The 20,185-nt window shown below is 37.7% G+C and overlaps 1 protein-coding gene across 4 annotated transcripts in view; it reads right to left on the bottom strand.

Moving 5' to 3' along the window:
• Positions 1-20,185, bottom strand: part of MTRF1 (mitochondrial translation release factor 1) — a 56,527-nt gene that overhangs the window by 15,462 nt on the left and 20,880 nt on the right. For all 4 annotated transcript variants that reach the window (XR_008665753.1, XM_055335713.1, XM_055335712.1 and 1 more), the window contains one exon: positions 13,880-13,997. Coding sequence is in view for 3 of the 4 variants with exons in the window: in XM_055335713.1 (XP_055191688.1) it covers positions 13,880-13,997 (118 nt within the window). In the remaining variant the exon portion in view is untranslated. The remainder of the gene's footprint in view (positions 1-13,879; positions 13,998-20,185) is intronic.

Raw genomic sequence — 20,185 nt, 5'->3', positions numbered from 1 at the left:
CAGAGGAGCAGGGTGCCCCCTAGCAGGCAGGCAGCTCTGATATAAACAGGGTAAAGGCAGGGATCTGATGGGAGCTGGAGACACAAGAGGGGTGATGGGGTTGTGAGGTGACTGAGGACCTCCAGAAGGGGGCTGGTGGGAACCCCCTGCTCCAGGAGAGCTCCAGGAGAGAGCTGGGCGATGCAATTTTCTCCCCTGCCAGTCAGCTCGGCCTGACTCCGGTGAGCAACACAGTTCCCCCTAGTGGACGCCTACACCAAGCCCTGCCCTGCTGCATCCTGCAGGTTTGTCCCCAGCAGGGCAAGTCCACCTGAGACTCAGTACAGCAGGCCCCACCCCAGAACACTAGCACAATCTCCTCAAGGGCACTAAGGCTACTGATCACATAGTGCTGCAAACCTTCATTCAGCTCTAGGGGAAATAGTATCTATCTTCTTCTTTTTTCTTTTTTAACATTTTATTTACTTATTTGACAGGTGCAGAGAGAGATATCGCATGCACACAAGCAGAGGGAAAGGCAGAGGGAGAGGGAGACACAGGCTCCCTGACTGAGCAGGGAGCCCCAAGCAGCGCTCAATCCCAGGACCCTGGGATCATGACTTGAGCCAAAGGCAGATGCTTAGGTGACTGAGCCACCCAGGTGGCCCTGGATCTAGCTTATTAAAAAACAACAACAAAACAAAAAAACAAAACAACAACAGACCAAAACACACCTAGTTAAAACCTTGCCACACACCAGGAAAGGCCTAAACACCCCTCACTGCAGGCAAGGAAAAACTGCAGAGGATTCACCTGAGGGAAGGAGCAGCTAAAACAAAACAGCAGAGTGCACACTCTGAAACACTTGAAGGACCAGGCCCAAGACAGCATAGGTCCCTTTTTCTTTTTCTTTTTTTTTTTGGACCTCTTCTTAATATAGCCATTACTGTCAGAGGCAGGAATATAACAGGCTTTCCTAACAATCACACGCAAAGACAAACAAACAAAAAACAGTGATCTAGACAAAATGACAAGATGGGAGGAATTCATCCCAAAAGAAAGAATAGGAAGACGTAACGGCCAGGGATTTAATCAATACAGATATAAGATGCCTGAACCACAAATTTAAAACAATTTATAAGGAATACTGAGCTGAGAAAAGCATAGAAGACACCAGAGAATCCCTTACTGCAGAGATAAAAGAATTAAAAACCTGGTCAAGCTAAAATAAAAAATGCCGTAACCAAGATGCAAAACCGACTGGATGCAATGATAATGAAGATGGATGAAACCAAGGATATAGATACAGAAGATAAAATTATGGAAAATAATGAAGCTGAAAAGAGGGAAAGAAAGGTATTAGATCATGAATGTAGAGTTAGAGTTAGGGAACTCAGTGACTCTTTAAAGCATTATAACACTTGTATCATAGGAGTCCCAGAAGAAGAAAAGGGGGCAGAAGGTTTAGTTGAGCAAATTATAGCTAAAAACGTCCCTAATATGGGGAAGGAAACAGACATCAAAATCCAAGAAGCACAGAGAACTCCCATTAAATTCAACAAAAGCTAGTCATCACTAAGACATATCTTAGTCAAATTCACAAAATACACAAATAAGGAGCGAATTCTGAAAGCAAGGGAAAAATATCCTTAACCTACAAAGGAAGACATCTCAGATTCCCAACAGATCTGTCCACAGAAACATGACAGGCCAGACAGGACTAGCAGGATATATTTAATTGCTGAATGGGAAAAATATGCAGCCGAGAATATTTTATCCAGCAAGGCTGTCATTCAGAATAGAAGGAGAGATAAAGAGTTCCAAGACAAGCAAAAACTAAAGGAGTTTGTGACCACTAAACTAACCCTGCAAAAATACTAAAGAGGACTCTTTGAGCAGGGAAAAAAAAGACCAAAAGTAACAAAAACTAGGAAGGAAGAGAGAACACCATCAGAAACACCAACTTTACAGGTAACACAATGGACACTAAATTCATATTCATCAAGAATTACTCTGAATGTAAATGGACTAAATGCTCCAATTAAAAGACATAGGGTGTTAGAATGGATAAAAAGGAGGACCCATCTATATGCTGCCTATAAGAGACTCATTTTAGACCCAAAGACATCTACAAATTAAAAGTGAAGGGATGGAGAAATATGTGGCACGCTAATGGACATCAAAAGAAAGCCATACTTATATCTGACAAATTAGAGCTAAACCAAAGACTGTACCAAGAGATGAAGAAGGATACTCTATCATAAATAAGTAGTCTATCCATCAGGAATATTTAACAATTATAAATATTTATGTCCCCAACTTGGGAGCACCCAAATATATAAATCAATAAACAGCAAACACAAACTAACCGATAATAATACAACAATTGTAGGGGACTTTAATACCCCACTCACAGCAGTGGACAGATCATCTAAGTAGAAAATCAACAAGGAAACAAGGGCTTTGAATGACACACTGGGCCAGATGGACTTAACAGTTATATTCAGAACATTCCATCCTAAAGCAGAATACACATTCTTTACGAGTGCACACAGAACATTCTGCAGGACAGATCACATAGTGGGTCACAAATCAGTCCTCAACAAATACAAAGAGACTGAGGTCATACCATACATAGTTTCCGACCACAATGCTATGAATCTTGAAGTCAACCACAAGAAAAAATTTAGAAAGACCACAAATGCATGTAGGTGAAAGAAACATCCTACTAAAGAGTCAATGGGTTAACCAAGAATGTAAGAAAAAATCTTTAAAAATACATGGAAGCAAATGAAAATGAAAGTATGACAGTCAAAAAACACTGAAATTCAGCAAAGGCAGTCCTCAAAGGGAAGTATATTGCAATACAGGCCTACTTCAAGAAGCAAGAAAAGTCTCAAGTAAACAACGTAACCTTACACATAAAGGAGTTAGAAAAGGAACAGAAAATAAAGCCTAAAGCCAGCAGAAGGGAAATAAATATTAGAACAGAAATAAATGATATAAAAACAAACAAACAAAAAACAGTAGAACAGATCAACAAAATTAAGAGCTGGTTCTTTGAAAAAATCAATAAAATTGATAAACCCTTAGCTAGACTTATCAAAAAGAAAAGAGAAAGCACCCAAATAAACAAAATCTTGGATAAAAGAGAAGAGATCATAAGCAATACCACAGAAATGAAAACAATTACAACACAATATTATGAGCAATTATATGCCAATGAACTGGGCAATCTGGAAGAAGTAGACAAATTCCTAGAAATGTACAAACTACTAAAACTGAAACAAGAATAGAAAATTTGAACAGACCTATAACCAGTAACTAAATCAAATCAGTAATTAAAGTCTCCCAACAAACAAAAGTCCAAGTCCAGGGCCAGGGAAATTCTACCAAACATTTAAAGAAGAATTAATACTCATTCTTCTGAAACTTCCAAAAAACAGAAATGGAAGACACCTGCGTGGCTCAGTGGTTGAGCTTCTGCCTTCGGTTCAGGGCATGATCCTAGGGTCCTGGGATCGAGTCCCACATTGGGCTCCCCTCAGGGAGCCTGCTTCTTCCTCTGCCTGTCTCTGCCTCTCTCTGCCTGTGTGTGTCTCTCATAAATAAAAAAAAATCTTAACCCTCTCCCCAAAAAAACTGAAAACAGAAATAGAAGGAAAACTTCCAAATTCATTCTATGAGGCCAACATTACCTTGATTCCAAAACCAAAGACCCCATCTGATAAGGACACTTACAGGCCAATATCCCTGATGAACATGATGCAAAAATTCTCAACCAGATACTAGCAAATTGGATCCAACAGTATATTAAGAGGATTATTCACCACAATCAAGGGGGATTTATTCTTGGGCTGCAGAGGTGGTTCAACATCTGCAAATCAATTAACATGATATACCACATTAATAAAAGAAAGGATAAGAACCATATGATTCTCTTAATAGATGCAGAAAAGAAACATTTGCCAAAATACAGAATCCATTCTTGATAAAAAAAACCCTCAACAAAGTAGGCATAGATGAAACATACCTCAACATCATAAAAGCCAAGAAGGAAAGACCCATACCTAGTATTATCCCCAACAGGGAAAAACTGAGAGGTCTGGAACAAGACAGGGATGTCCATTCTCACCACTGTTGTTTAACATAGTACTATAAATCCTAGCAATCAGACAACAGAAAGAAATAAATAGCATCCAAATTGGCAAGGAAGAAATCAAATTCTCACTATTTGCAGATGTTATACTCTATATAGAAAACCCAAAGGACTCCACCAAAAGATTGCTAGAACTGATATAGGAATTCAGCAAAGTCACAGGATATAAAATCAATATGCAGAAATTCGTTGCATTTGTATACACCAATAACGAAGTAGCAGAAAAAGAAATCAAGGAATTATCAAAAGATGAATGGATAAAGATGTGGTTTATGTATACAATGGAATACTACTCAGCCATTAGAAATGACAAATACCCACCATTTGCTTCGACATGGATGGAACTGGAGGGTATTATGCTGAGTGAAATAAGTCAATCGGAGAAGGACAAACATTATATGGTCTCATTCATTTGGGGAATATAAAAAATAGTGAAAGGGAATAAAGGGGAAAGGAGAAAAATAGGTGGGAAATATCAGAAAGGGAGACAGAACATGAAAGACTCCTAACTCTGGGAAATGAACTAGGGGTGGTGGAAGGGGAGGTGGGCGGGGGGGGGGGGTGACTGGGTGACGGGCACTGAGGTGGGCACTTGACGGGATGAGCTCTGGGTGTTATTCTATGTGCTGACAAATTGAACACCAATAAAAAGTAAATTAAAAAAAAAGAAGTCATGGAATTGATCCCATTTACAATTGCACCAAAATCCATAGGGATACCTAGGAATAAACCTAACCAAGATGTAAAAGAGCTATACTCTGGAAACTATGGAACATTTATGAAAGAAATTGAAGAGGACGCAAAGAAATGGAAAAACATTCCATGCTCCTGAATTGGAAGAACATTGTTAAAATGTCTATACTACCCAAAGCCATCTACATATTTAATGCAACCCCTATTCTGTTCCGTTGATCTATGTGTCTCCTTTTGTGCCAGTACACAAAGATAAATTCAAAATGGATGAAAGACTTAAATGTAAGACAGAAACCCATCAAAGTCCTAGAGGAGAACACAGGCAGCAATCTCTCTGATCTCGGCTGCTGCAACTTCTCACTAGACATGTCTCTGGAGGCAAGGAAAACAAAAGCATAAATGAAATCATGGGACATCATCAAGATAAAAAAAAAGCTTCTGCACAGCAAAGGAAACAATCAACAAAACTAAAAGGCAGCCTACAGAATGAGAGAGGATATTTGCAAATGACATTATCTGATAAAAGGTTAGTACCCAAAATCTATAAAGAACTTACCAAACTCAACCCCCTGAAAAACAAATTATCCAGTTAAAAAATGGGCAGAAGATAGGAATAGACGTATTTGCAAAGAAGACATTCAGATGGCTAACAGACACATGAAAAGATGCTTAACATCACTCATCATCTGGGAAATACAAATCAAAACCATGATGAGATACCACCTCACACTTATCAGGATGGCTAAAATTAACAACACAAGAAACAACAGGTGTTGGAAAGGATGCGGAGAAAGGGGAACCCTCTTACATTGTTGTTGGGCACGCAAACTGGTGCAGCCACAGTGGGAAACAGTATGGAAGTTCCTCAAAGAGTTAAAAATAGAAGTACCCTTTGATCCAGCAATTGCACTACTAGGTATCTACCCAAAGGATACAAAAATACAGACTGGAAGGGGTACATGCAAGCCAATGTTTATAGCACCATTATCAACAATAGTCAAACTTGGAAGAGGCCAAATGTCCACTGACTGATGAATGGATAATGAAGATGTGGCAAATATATACAATGGAATATTATTACTCAGCCATCAAAAAGAATGAAATCTTGCCACTTGCAATGATGTGGATAGAGCTACAGTGTATGATGCTAAGCAAAATAAGTCAGTCAGAGAAAGGCAAATACCATATGATTTCATTCATATATGGAATTTAAGAAACAAAACAAAGAAAAATGGAGGCAAAAAACCAGACTCTTAAATATTTAGAGCAAAATGGTGGTTACCAGAGGGGTTGTAGGTGATGGGGATTAAGAGTACACTTACTGTGATGAGCACTGAATAATGTATAAAATTGTTAAATTACTATATATATATGTTACATATATATATACACTATATTATATATTTGAAACTAATATAACACTAAGTTAATTACATGGCAATTAAAAATAAATACAACGAAAAGAGAAAAATAAAAATGAATAAACAGTTGACCCTTGAACAACACTCGTTTGAACTGCACAAGTTCACTTACATAGTCTTTTTATAGTATAGTATTATAAATATATTTTCTCTTCCTTTTGATTTTCTTAATAACCTTTCTTCTAGCTTAATTTATTATAAGAATACAGTATACAACTCAAAATATGTGTTAATCACTATGATATTGGCATGGCTTTTGGTCAACAGTAGGCTATTAGTAATTAAATTTTAAGATAGTCAAAGTTGTGTGTGTATTTTTGACTGCCAAGAGGTGGGGGGTTGGCACCCCTAATTTCCATGTTGTTCAAGGGTCGATTTTGTATAGAAAGCAATGAAAATAAATCATTTAAAACTCTTTACAAGGGAGACTTTAGAATGAATGTTTCTCAGTTGTCCTGGCTCTATATTCAGCTAATCCCACATCTAATCATACATATTTTCATTAGCCAACTTCTGGGTTTGTGTGGCTTTTAGCCCAAATCTGGACTTGAAATAGTGACCCTTCAAATTTCAGGTTGTGCTATTCTTAACTTTACAGCTATCACCCTGAAGGTTTGTTTCTCATCCTGCTCTCAGGTACATTAGAGGTGAAAAGTACTTTTCTTTCTGAACCACAAAAGCCAAAAACCATATTAGCTTAGGCCAGCTGAACTGATATAATGGCAACTATTTTGGTGGAAATTTTTAAAAATTCCTACAAAATTCTACTCTCCAAAAACAAAACAAAACAAAATTCTACTCCCCAAATTATGTTTTCACTCTAAGTAAGCTACAATCTATATTTGCTAATATTTTTAGTAGGAATACCTAGGTTTCACCTCTATTAGTTTTCTCTTATCTGCTTTACTGCAGTCATGTGTTTAGGCTGGGGCACCAACTTGCTTTCATCTTCAAGCATTTGCCTGGAGCTGTCTTGAATCTGGTATTCTTTTTGCACCACCCAAAAGATATGAAAATATTCATTTCGAGAAGGCTAGACATTCATAAGCTTTCCTTCAAATTTCTCTTCTTCTCAGCTGACCGGCAGTAAGTTTTGCTTATACATTGGTACTATTCCTATCCAGTGCCTGAGGTCAGAATTTTTAGCTTAAGACTTACTTATCAGCTCAGTAATTCCCAAGGGAATCACTTCATTATATGTTTTAATATACTTTCTGCTGAGGAATATTTAATCATAAGTATTCCCTTAAGAATAGAGAATTTGGGCAGGGGGGAGATAGACTGAATATTAGAAGAGCTATTGAAATAAGATGCTGGAGTTGTGAAAAACTAAAAGGACTTCGAAAAATCAAAAACTTCTCTCAGTGTTGTTTCTGTACTCTACAGGAGGTTCCAAAATTCTAGGCAGGAATAGTACCAAGAGGGTATTTAATATACATTTGCTAAATAACTACATTATTACTTAAAAGATTTTCAATTATAAATGAGAACAAATATACCATGTATCATTCTAAATAGCCCATTAAAGAAAATTAACATCTCTGAACTTGAGATGCATCTTATCCTTATTGGCATATGATAACTTAATTGGTACTATTTTTTATATTTCTTCATAGCAACAAAATAGTGATTTCTCTTTCAATTGATGGGTTCTTAGATTAGATGAAATAAATTATACATAATCAAAGATTAAATAAAAATCCTGTAATCTTAAAAGTACAAAATGATACAAAAATTAAATCTGATTTGGAAGAATTAGGGATTATCTATAATCTATGATGATGAAGGAATACATTGTAAGAATTACAGAGGTCCACTTTCATTAATTAGTAAGAAACTAAAAAGCCTGCTTTATTTGTTTATTTATTTATTTTTTTAAAATATTTTTTTACCTATTCATGAGAGACACAGAGAGAGAGGCAGAGACACAGGTAGAGGGAGGATCCAATCCCGGATCCTGGGATCTTCGCCGTGAGCCAAAGGCAGACGCTCAAATGCTGAGCCACCCAGGCATCCCTAAAAAGCCTGCTTTAAAGCAGAAAATACTAATTTGTCTTCATCTCAATTTGATAAATTTCACTAAAAGAGGTAACTTTTCCCTGAACATTTAACCGTAACCCCATGGTACCACTCTTCCAATGGCTGAAAAATGGAGTTCTATAGAAGCATTAGGTTAGAAAAAAACGTGAGTCTTCAGAGTCCATGTGCAAGAGGGAAATGGAAAAATGACCTGCTTTCACTTTCAAGTCTAACAGGGACATAGTTCCCATTCTAAGGGTTGTGGCATGGACAGATTAGAAGGCTCAGTTTTCTTTGCAATAGACAGTAAACCTCAAAGTACACAGTAAACCTCAAAGTACACAGTTGACTTAAGAAATCACCTGCTCATAACATGGATTCATAAACCCTAGTAGGCCTTGTAATACATGGCCTAAGGGAAGGTTTGAGGGTAAGCCTTAGGGCCTCTTTTAGATCAAAGAATCGATCTTAAGTGGCTAAAAAATAATTTAGCCCAAGGTGAGTTTGGCAATAAAAATATTGGTCACTTTTTGTGAAGTCAGCAATTTATGGCTGCACAAGGATATGTTTTTAAAATATTTTGGTTCATTTTTGTCATAATTTTTATCACTTTTACCTGACTTTTTCTCATTTTAATTTTTAATTCAGCTTAAGCTCATTATTACTATTCTGGACAGTTTATAATATAGAACAATATCCCACAATACAGGGTTGAAACACAACACACTAAGTATCCAAAAATTTGTGGATTTCTTTTTTTTTTTATTTTAATTTTTTTTTTAAATTTATTTATTTATGATAGTCACACAGAATGAGAGAGAGAGGCAGAGACACAGGCAGAGGGAGAAGCAGGCTCCATGCACCAGGAGCCTGACGTGGGATTCGATCCCGGGTCTCCAGGATCGCGCCCTGGGCCAAAGGCAGGCACTAAACCGCTGCGCCACCCAGGGATCCCAAATTTGTGGATTTCTTAGGTAAATTATTTTTTTTTAATCTTTTTTATTTATGATAGTGACAGAGAGAGAGAGAGAGAGAGAGAGAGAGAGAGGCAGAGGGAGAAGCAGGCTCCATGCACCGGGAGCCCGACGTGGGATTTGATCCCGGGTCTCCAGGATCGCGCCCTGAGCCAAAGGCAGGCGCCAAACCTCTGCGCCACCCAGGGATCCCTTCTTAGGTAAATTATGGTAAACTACAAAAAGTATCACCTCATTTTTGGCGAAAAAAGATACATTTCTATATGCATAGAAGAGCAAATTTGAAAAGATATACAGCAAAGATATATGCCAACACAAACTGAACACCAATAAAAAATAAATTAAAAAAAAAGATATATGCCAACAGTGGTTACTGGGAATGGTTATAAATGTTTTCTGTTCTTTTGTGTATATATTCTCACTGTTTACAGTTTCTTTTTAAGATTTTTTTAAATTTATTTTTTTAAAGGTTTTATTTATTTATTCATGAGACACACACACAGAGAGGCAGAGACATAGGCAGAGGGAGAAGCAGGCTCCTAGCAGGGAGCCTGATGTGGGGACTTGATCCCAGGACCCCAGGATCACACCCTGGGCTGATGGCAGAAGCTCAACCACTGAGCCACCCAGATGCCCCAGTTTTTAGTTTCTTAGGGAGTAAAAATTAAAGAAATCTTGAGAGACATTATAAAATTATCCTGTTGCTGGATATTTAGGCTACATTAACTTTTGCTATTACAAACAGTACAAGCAATAATAATTGCCTGACAATGAATTTAAAATTTAAAGGTGACATCTGATTTCAAGATGGCCTCCTCTTTCTTTTAAAAATGACACTAAAACAAGAAAAAGAAATGTAAATACAAAATAAAAACAGGTGATGCACAGAGCCCCAAACACAATATATAAAGGCAGAAAGGCTATGGAAGAAGGGTAAATGACTTAGCAGTGGGGAGGAAGGTGAAACGTTACTCCTTGTAGTTGGATAGCTGACCAGAAACAAGCCTTTTCGCCCTGCTGAGTAGCAGAAAGGCTCAGGAACTGAGGCACCAGGTACTTAGAAGTTGAGGACTAAAATCAGAAAGTCCTGAAGTAGATCTCTAAGTCCCTTCCTTCTGTCTGTAGGAGGCAGAAGGTATAGTCTTTAGAGAATTAAACAAGGGAAGTTTGACTTGACACTTGGCACAAAGGAAATTAAATATGAGACATGGGAAAGAAAACAAGAGGATTAAGGAAGTTTGCTTACTAAATGGTGAGACCTTGAACTTACTCTTAAATGTAATCTCAGAGGATCCTATTCAGGAGAAAACAAACTACTCAAGTGAAAAGATCTACAATCTTTGACATTTGGAAGTTCCTAATAAGGGATCCCTGGGTGGCGCAGCAGTTTAGCGCCTGCCTTTGGCCTAGGGCGCGATCCTGGAGACCCAGGATTGAATCCCACGTCGGGCTCCCAGTGCATGGAGCCTGCTTCTCCCTCTGCCTGTGTCTCTGCCTCTCTCTCTCTCTCTCTCTGTGTGTGACTATCATAAATAAATAAAATAAAAAAAATTAAAAACTAATTGTTAAAAAAAAAAGGAAGTTCCTAATAAAAAAGTGAATTAGAAAAGATCTACAAACCTTGACATTTGGGAGTTCCTAATAAAAAAGTGAATTAATCATCTAACTGCCCTAAAGTGAAACTTACTAGTGGGTAAGTGGCACCCAAGCACTTAAGAGTTTTTAGAACCTCACTGTTATTGTGTATATATAAAGACGGTAAAGAATTCCTTGACCTTAAAAAAAAAAAAAAAAAAAGAATTCCTTGACCTTTCTGACCAGAAATTAAGAGTGAAACGGAAAAAATAAACTGAAAGGAAACAGAGACATTGTATGAAGGAGGAGAAAACTTCAGGGAAACTAAAATTCATATATTTGAATAAAAAAAAGAACAATGCATCAATAATAACAAAAGGATGTTATAAAAATGGGACAAATCTGAAAATAAAGAATTTGTGAATATTTTTAAAAAGAACAAATTTTTAAAATTTAGTAAAAGCGTTGGGGGGAAAAAAACCTAAAACCAAAGTGATGGACAATTTGAGAGAAAATAAAAGAAGACAAACAGTAAATCCAAGAGGTCTAACATCTGACTAACAGAAATTCCAGGAAGAACAAAGAAAACAGTGAATAAGAAATAACTGAAGAAAAGATTTCAGAACTAAAGGGCAGGAGTCTCCATATTGAAGGCAACAAACAGAACGAATGGGTTAAGCCTCTGACTCTTGATCTAAGCTCGGGATTGTGAATTCAAAATTTAAATTCTGAAAATTAAATTTTAATTAAAAATATTAGAAATAACGGATGACAAAGTGTAAAATGTTCTAAGAGGACATGGTTTCCAACCAAGTATTCATCCCCAGTGAATCAGGAGATCAGAATAAAGCTATTTTCAGAATATGTTCATCTCATGCATCTTTTCTCAGGAAATCACTTGAAGGACTTCACTAAAATGAAGGAGTAAACTAAGAGAGATGAGATGGGACCTAAGATATAAGAGGCTCCAGCACAGAATAGGGTGGAAAGGAATTCCCTGTCAGTGTCCAGAACAACCTCTGCATTGCAGCCCTGGAGAGCAACTGCTCCAGACTAGAGCACGATAACAGAGGGCTCTATCAGAGATCCTGCCACAATGCATTAGCCCAATAGAAAATCTAGTTAATTCTATTCTACAGAACTTCTGGAAGAACAAGGAAGACTGAATCAAAGAGAAGTAAGCAAATATAAAAATAATGAAGTAGGGGATCCCTGGGTGGCGCAGCGGTTTAGCGCCCGCCTTTGGCCCAGGGCGCGATCCTGGAGACCCAGGATCGAATCCCACGTCAGGCTCCCAGTGGATGGAGCGTGCTTCTCCCTCTGCCTGTGTCTCTGCCTCTCTCTCTCTCATTCTGTGTGACTATCATAAATTAAAAAAAAAAACAAAAAACAAAAACAAAAACAAAATTAAAAAAAAATAATGAAGTAATTATTAACCCTAAGAAATGAAATCACAGTATAGTCTCTCCCCCGCTATCAGAAAGCAGAACATTCCTATGAGATCTTTCATAGGCCAAAATGTTGTAAAGTGAAGAGCAATTATCACTAAGTTACACGGAAAATTTTTTGAGCATTCCCAGACCCCCCAAAAAACTCTGTTATTAAAACACATCTTTCTAATGGATATACAAAATAAATTGAGAAAATAAACTGAGATAAAGCCCAGATGCTCACAGAGTTCAAAGCTGTGGTAGCTTAATGCTGAGATGCTGAGTGTAGTTCCCGGGGAAGGAGCTTCATGGGGCTACTCTCACTGCACAGAGTGCTCGAAGCCTCTATAACACTTAGCTGCAAAATAAATGCTGAACACTATTTTGCTTTTTACCTTTTTTTTTTTTAAATGAAAATCTGTTTTAGATTTCTTTTGGTTGGTGAAAACTTGTATAACGTAGGTTTTTCATAAAAGTGAAGTGGCTTAATGTGAATTTCTGAAAAGCAGGAGGATACCTGTAAGCTACTTGGCTCAGCAGTGAACACTATTCACTTACTCTTTACATGAAAGTGATAAAGATTAGCTTTGCCAAAATATACATAAATATTTTAGGAAAAGAGGATATTATGAGAGCCATAAGCTTCATCTGCTAGACTAATAAGTCAGTATATATATATATATAGATAGATAGATAGATATATGATCTTATAGCTAAGTTATCAGCAGAGTACAATTTGCGTATCATTTAGAAACACGAGGTAATTACCAGAAAAAAATAGCAAGAGTTTAATTTGGTTGCCTGCAGGTAATTAGGGTCAAGGAAGGAGGGAAGGGGAGTAAAAAGAGGTCCAAGAAGCTGCTGGGTTTTGGTACAGGACTTTACCACTGGTGTTTAAAACCGTTTAATACAGGGGCATCTGGGCGGCTCAGTGGTTAAGCATATGCCTTTGGCTCAGGTTGTGATCCCGGGATCCTGGGATTGAGTCCTGCATCGGGCTCCCCACAGGGAGCCTGCTTCTCCCTCTTCTTATGTCTCTGCCTCTCTCTCCGTGTCTCTCATGAATGAATAAATAAAATATTAAAAAAAAAACAAAAAACTCATTTAATATATAACAAAAATTAATTTTAAAAAGGAAAGAAATTGTAAAAGCTTACAATATAGTTTAAAATCTAAAAAATGACAGAAATATTTTAAAATCACAGTAAAGACTACAAAACTACCTCATAGTACACCAAAATTACCAATATTCAAAATAACAGCAATAATACAACACAGACCAGTGGAGCTAGTGGTCAGTCTATAAGATGACAAAAGATCCATTGCAGTGGCATGTCCAGTACTGCTTTCAAGTTTTGTTTTTAGGCTGGGACACCTCTGCTGTCCAGTATACTTTGGCGGCTTCTCTGAATAGGTCCTCTCACTGTATCCTTTGAGAGAGGTGCCTTTTCCAAACAGAAGTGGAATATGACCATATTGGGGACCTCAGACCCACGACTCCAGAGTCATCTTTAAAAGATCTTTGTAAAAAACGAGACACTGATACAAAACTGTTTTCTTCTCGATGTTGAACAGTTTTGTATGATGTAAAAACGGGTCAAAAGTACAAAAGCAAAGGGACCTGATTACCTGTAGGGATATGGACAAGTCTGACAGCACTATCAGTTGTATTAACATGCTGTCCTCCTGCTCCTTTGGCCCGAAATGTATCTATTCGCAAATACTTGGGGTCCACCTTCACATCTACCTAGAACGAAAGGTATGGAGTAAGTAAATTCAACAATACTTTAATACTAAATTTATTTCAAGATTTTTCAAATAACCCGTGCTGTCTTGTTCTAAGTCATAGCCATTAGACTAAGAAATAGCTTATACCAATGAAAGAACAACAAACTCCCTATTCCAATGGGTTCTATTTTTTTGACATTGACTTATGATGCTGTGAGATCACTGAGTTATGTCATCTTACAAGTTTCATTATCCATCATCCCACAAAGTCACAGCACAGGAAATATCTCTCTGTATGTGTGTTTGTGTGTATACATAAAGTTGATCCTCCTTATTCCCCGATTCTGTATCTGTAAATTCACCTACTTTATTTGATCCCCCAAATCGATCATTGCAGCATTTTCACAGTCACTAGCAAACATGCACAGGGCAGCACAAAATCCAAGTTGCTCTATATGTGCGCATTTCCAAGCTGATGTTGAACAAGGTGATGCTTTGCTTTCGTTTTTCAGTGTGAACAAAAATGAAAACAGGAAGGGGTAGAGCAGTATAGTACAAGAAACTCTGGCTCTCATGTTAGTTGGATGGGGTGTGAACCCCAATTCTGGCATCTGTTAGTGAAGTGGCCTCAGGTAAGTCACCCAACACTTCTGAACTTCATTGTCTTTTTGTAAAATAAAGAAAAATAGAATCTACCAGGATGGACTACATTTTGCAGTTTTTAAATTTTATTATTTATTTATTTGGATGCATTATTTTTAAGATTATAATTTATGTAATATACATAGATATAGGAACATATATATAGGTATATAAATATATGTATATACATGCACACATATATATCCTCTGAGGGAAATGATGGTTCAATATTTGCTAAATCAGTGTTTTCTGAGACTTTACAGAACATAAGCACCATGAACAATGAGAATCTACTGTGTGTGTGTGTGTGTGTGTGTGTGTGTGTGCGTGCGCGCACATGCACGTACTGATCTACGGACCGAATGGAGGCGTCCAAAAAGAGATGTTCATGTTCTAACCACTAGAACCTCATTTGGAAAAAGATCTTTTCATGTTCTAACCACTAGAATTTCATTTGGAAAAAGAGCTTTTGCAGCTGTAATTGAGTTAAGGTGAGATCATCCTGGGGGTGCCTGGGTGGCTCAGTCAGTTAAGCGTCTACCTTCACCTTGGGTCAAGATCCGGGGTCCTGGGATTGAGCTCCCTGCTTGGTGGGAAGCCTGCTTCTCCCTATACCTTTGCTTGCTATTCCCCCTGCTTGTGCTCACTCTCTTTCTGTTACATAAATAAGTAAATACAATCTTAAAAAAAAGAAAAAAAGATGAGATCATCCTGGATTACTCAGTGAGGCACTAAATCCAATGAGAAGTGTCCTCAGACAGCTGGAGGAGAAAGAAGAGGAGAGGAACACATGCATTCAGAGTCATACAGCTTCAAGCCAAAGAACACCTGGAAACTAGGAGAGATAGGGGAATATTCTCTCCCCGAAGCTTTGGGGGGAGCACAGCTCTGGCAATTCCTTGAGTGTACTCCTGGCCTCTAGAACTGTGAGAGAATAAATTCTTATTGTTTTAAAACCCTATGCTTGTGGTAATTTGTTACCCACACACAAAAAAATAGTTACAAAATACACTGTTTTTCAGGGGAGAATTAATATCTTATTTCACATTTACCATTCACTTGTATGAATGACAGCAAGTGTGACTCTTTATAAAGCACAGTAATAACAGTTTTTGAATCTAATATACAACGTGGTTATTCTTTTGTTTCCTCTAAATGACTACTATACTGTGAAGAAAAAGATTATGCAGCTTTTGTTAAAATATGCCAGTGTTGGCTACCTCAAAATTTCAATAAACACTAAAGGGATGAAGAATAATTTCCCATTTTTTGCAGTTACAGTATATGAAATAGTTATATAGCAAATATATGCATATTCTATGTCATATTCTCCCCCAAATGTTACAGAAATTACCTAATGACTATTGGGAAATCCTGAACAAAGAACCAGTATCTTAATAATATACAGAGAACTTTAAATGTCAAGAGAATAAGACTTTGCTCTTTTATGAAAATGAAACTCTACTATATGAGTTTAATTTTCAAGAATATAAAGAAAATAAGGGGATGAGTGAGAATGGTGGAAGTATAAAGAAGGAAGCAAGACAACTCTATGGTTTTGATTTCCCAACAACGTAAATGCTTAATACACCAAAAATGAAATTAGGTAAAATAGGAAAGAAAAATCAAATCCTAATATTCAATAGGAAAAGGTACATATGAATCAAAATATTTACTCTAATGCTATCATAACCACATAGAAAAACACTATTTCAGATGGTCTTTGAACATTGTGCTCTGACTATGCCTTTCTTGGTGAACCATATTCTAAGGACAGAAATCTTAAACATTACTCAGAAGTTTATTATTTTATTTAATTTTATTATTTTATTAATTTATTTTTTTAAATATTTTATTTATTTATTTATTTATTTATTTATTTATTTATTTATTTATTTATTTATTTATTCATGAGAGACACAGAGAGGCAGAGACATCGGCAGAGGGAGAAGTAGGCTCCCTATGGGGAGCCTGATGTGGGACTCGATTCCAGGATCACAACCTGGGCCAAAGGCAGATGCTCAACCTATGAGCCACCCAGGTGTCCCTACTAAGTAATTTAAAAACAATTCTGTATATGCTATATAATAAGGAAAAAAAGTAAATATATTAATGTGATTAAGAAATAAAATTTCTACTCTAAGTGGGCAGAGATATAAATAAAAAATACAAGATAGGGAGGGTAGAAAAACTCCCTGTAATTTTTTTTTTTAAAGATTTTATTTATTTATTCATGAGAGACACAGAGACAGAGGCACAGACACAGGCAGAGGGAGAAGCAGGCTCCATGCAAGGAGCCCGACGTGGGATGCGATCCTGGATCTCCAGGATCACACCCTGGGCTGAAGGTGGTGCTAAACCGCTGAGCCACCTGGGCTGCCCTCCCTGTAATGTTAAATTTGAGTTGATAGTAACAATAATTTCAACAGTGATTTAAAATCATATGTATCTCCTAGCTCTGTCCACTGAAGAATCTAAATATAAGCACACTTTAGTAATAATGAGCACACCTAGAACTTAGATCTTGATTTCTGGGTACATTTCTCACTCAAAGAAATGTGATCTGACTTCAAGTCTGAGGCAGAAAGGCAAAAGGTGGGTTAGGATATCTAATTATACCAGAAAGCAAGGATATGCTCATAAACTGATGGGGTCATTTCAAAAGGGACTACCCTATAAAGGCTACTACTGGCCAAATCAGGGAAAAATTTAAACATCAAAAACAAGTGATTGTAACTCACATAATTTAAAAAAATGTATCTATGAGGTCAATAGATGAACAATATTGAGTTTATGATGAGATAAAATAAAAGAAAAAGCAAGCAAGAAGGAAGGAGGTGAGAAGGTAATAGGGAGGAAAGTTCCAGACAGAAAAAATGCCAGTTAATAAATGTAGAAGAAATGACAGAAAAATCGCCATCTTCCATGCCCAACAAAATAACTGATTCAGGCAAAAATGATCACTAATGGATGTTAAGATCATGATGAAAAGTTGTTAGAAATAGGCTATGTGTACCTAGACATTACTCAATAACCGTCAAGAGAAAAATACACTTCTACAATGGAGATAGTTTTGTGGTCACCACATGGAAACTAATCTTCACCAGAAGTCAATCTGATGATATTATATGCCTTCTGATAAGATGCAACAGGAATATAGTTACACCTATAAGGTATTCTTGCTCAGAATGTATGACCTGAATGCAATAGGATAAAGGAACAAGTTAAAGAGTACCAAGAGGGAATAAATTCAGAATGTGGGACACTCTACAAGACAAAGGCTCCAGATTCTTCAAAATACTAGTGTCATTAAAAAAAAAAGGGGGAGGGGGCGGGGGACACCCGGGTGGCTCAGTGGGATGAATGTCTGCCTTTGGCTCAGAGTCCTGGGATTGAGTCCCACATCGGGCTCCCCTTGAGGAGCCTGCTGCTCCCTCTGCCTGGGTCTCTGCCTCTCCCTCTGTGTCTCTCACGAATAAATACAATCTTTAAAAATAAATAAATATATATATATATTTTTAAAAAGGCTGCAGGGTGCCTGGGTGGCTTAGTCAGCTGAGCGCCCAACACTGGATTTCAGCTCAGGTCATGACCTCAGGGTCATGGGATCAAGCCCTGCATGGGGCTTCATGCTCATGCCGAGTATGGCTATCCCTCTTCCTCTGCTCCTCCCCACAGGCACACCTGTGCTCTCTCTCTCAAATAAATAGATAAATAAAATCTTAAAAAGAAAAAAAGAAGTTGGGAGACTGTTCTAGACTTTTTTTTTTCCCCAAATTTATTTATTTATGATAGTCACAGAGAGAGAGAGAGAGGCAGAGACACAGGCAGAGGGAGAAGCAGGCTCCATGCACCGGGAGCCCGATGCGGGATTCGATCCTGAGTCTCCAGGATCGCGCCCTGGGCCAAAGGCAGGCGCCAAACCACTGTGCCACCCAGGGATCCCGACTGTTCTAGACTTAAAGATAAATAACAATGAATAAAAATGTGTGAAACTTGATGGGATCCCGATTTAAAAAACAAAAGCACTACACGGAACTCCTAAAACCCTTGGAATTTCCTATGATAAGAGAGATAAAGGTATTTTGTTATTCATAACAAACCCCTTTTTGAGTTTATGTTAATAAGAAGTGATTTTTGGAAAGTCCCTAGATAACTACACAAGGGGGGCTGATTGCCAGGGGAACCAACCATAGGATGAGAGAATTGAAAGTTGTAGCTCCATCCCCCTCCCCACGCCAACTTCCAGGGAAGGATAAAGGGCTGGATGTCAAATTAATCCTGAATGCTCAATGATTTCCTCAATCATGCCTATGTATGGAAGCCTTCATGAAAATCCCAAGACTGCAGGGTTCAAAGATCTTTCAGGCTGATGAACATGTGGAGGTGCTGGGAAGATGGTGCACCGAGAGAGGGTATGGAAGCTCTGTACCTCCTGTGTATTTTGCTTGATTTATCTCTTCCATCTGGCTATTCCTGAATTGTATCTTTTGTAATAAACCATTTTTTGTAGTAACTGAGTTTTATGAGCCAATTTAGTAAATTACAGAGCTCAAGGAGGGGATGGTAGAAACCTCTCAGTTCATGGCCACTTGGTCAGAAGCACAGGTGACAACCTGGACTTCAATTGGCCTCTAAAGTGGGAAGGGAGGAAATCTTGTGGGACCAAGCTCTTAGCCTGTGAGGTCTGATGCTATTCCCTAGTAGATAGTGTCAGAAATGAGTTGAATTATAAAACACCCACTTGGTGTCCAGAGAGAATTGAAGAAATTGCTTGGTGGGAGAAAAAACTTGACACAGAGTGGAGAAGTATTCTGTGAGTTGACAGACCACAGGAGGTTTTCCTAGACAATTTACAGAATTATGGTTGATTTTCACACAGTATTTTTTCAAGTAATTTTTCATTATTATTGATATTATACAAAGGTCTCCAATCTATTGGTCTCCAATCTAAGGGTACATAACCCTTAGTTTCTCATTTAATCCCTATAGAAGAATTATGGGGTTGGGGCACCTGGGTGGCTCAGTAGGTTAAGTATCTAACTGTTGATTTCTGCTCAGGTCATGATCTCTCTCAGCATCGTGAGATCAAGCCCTGCATTGGGTTCTGTGTTGGGTGTGGGGCCCTGCTTAAGATTCTCTCTCCATCTCTCCCTCTGCCCTTCCCTCCTTCTAAAAAAAAAAAAAAGAAAAAGAAAAAGAAAAATTATGGAGTTGGAGGTATTATATCCATTTTACTTATTTATGTTTTAAGTTTCAATTTCCAGTTAACATAGTGCAATACTAGTTTCAGTAGTAGAATTTAATCTACATCACCTATATACAACACCCAGTGCTCATCCCAACAAGTGCCTTCCTTAATGCTCATCACCCATTTAGCACCACCCCCACCATGTCCCCTCCAGCAACCTGTTTGTTCTCTACAATTAAGAGTTTCTTTTATGGTTTGCCTCTTTCTTTTTTCTCCCCATGTTTATCTGTTTTGTTTCTTAAATTCCATTTATGAGTGAGATCACAAGGTCTTTCTCTGACTTATTTTGCTTAGCTTAATACTCTCCAGCTCCA

Source organism: Nyctereutes procyonoides, unplaced genomic scaffold (assembly GCF_905146905.1).
Source record: "Nyctereutes procyonoides isolate TBG_1078 unplaced genomic scaffold, NYPRO_anot_genome, whole genome shotgun sequence".
NCBI classification, from domain to species: Eukaryota; Metazoa; Chordata; class Mammalia; order Carnivora; family Canidae; genus Nyctereutes; species Nyctereutes procyonoides.
The sequence above is the reverse complement of the archived record's forward strand: the minus strand, read 5'-3'. Positions and strand labels throughout refer to the sequence as shown.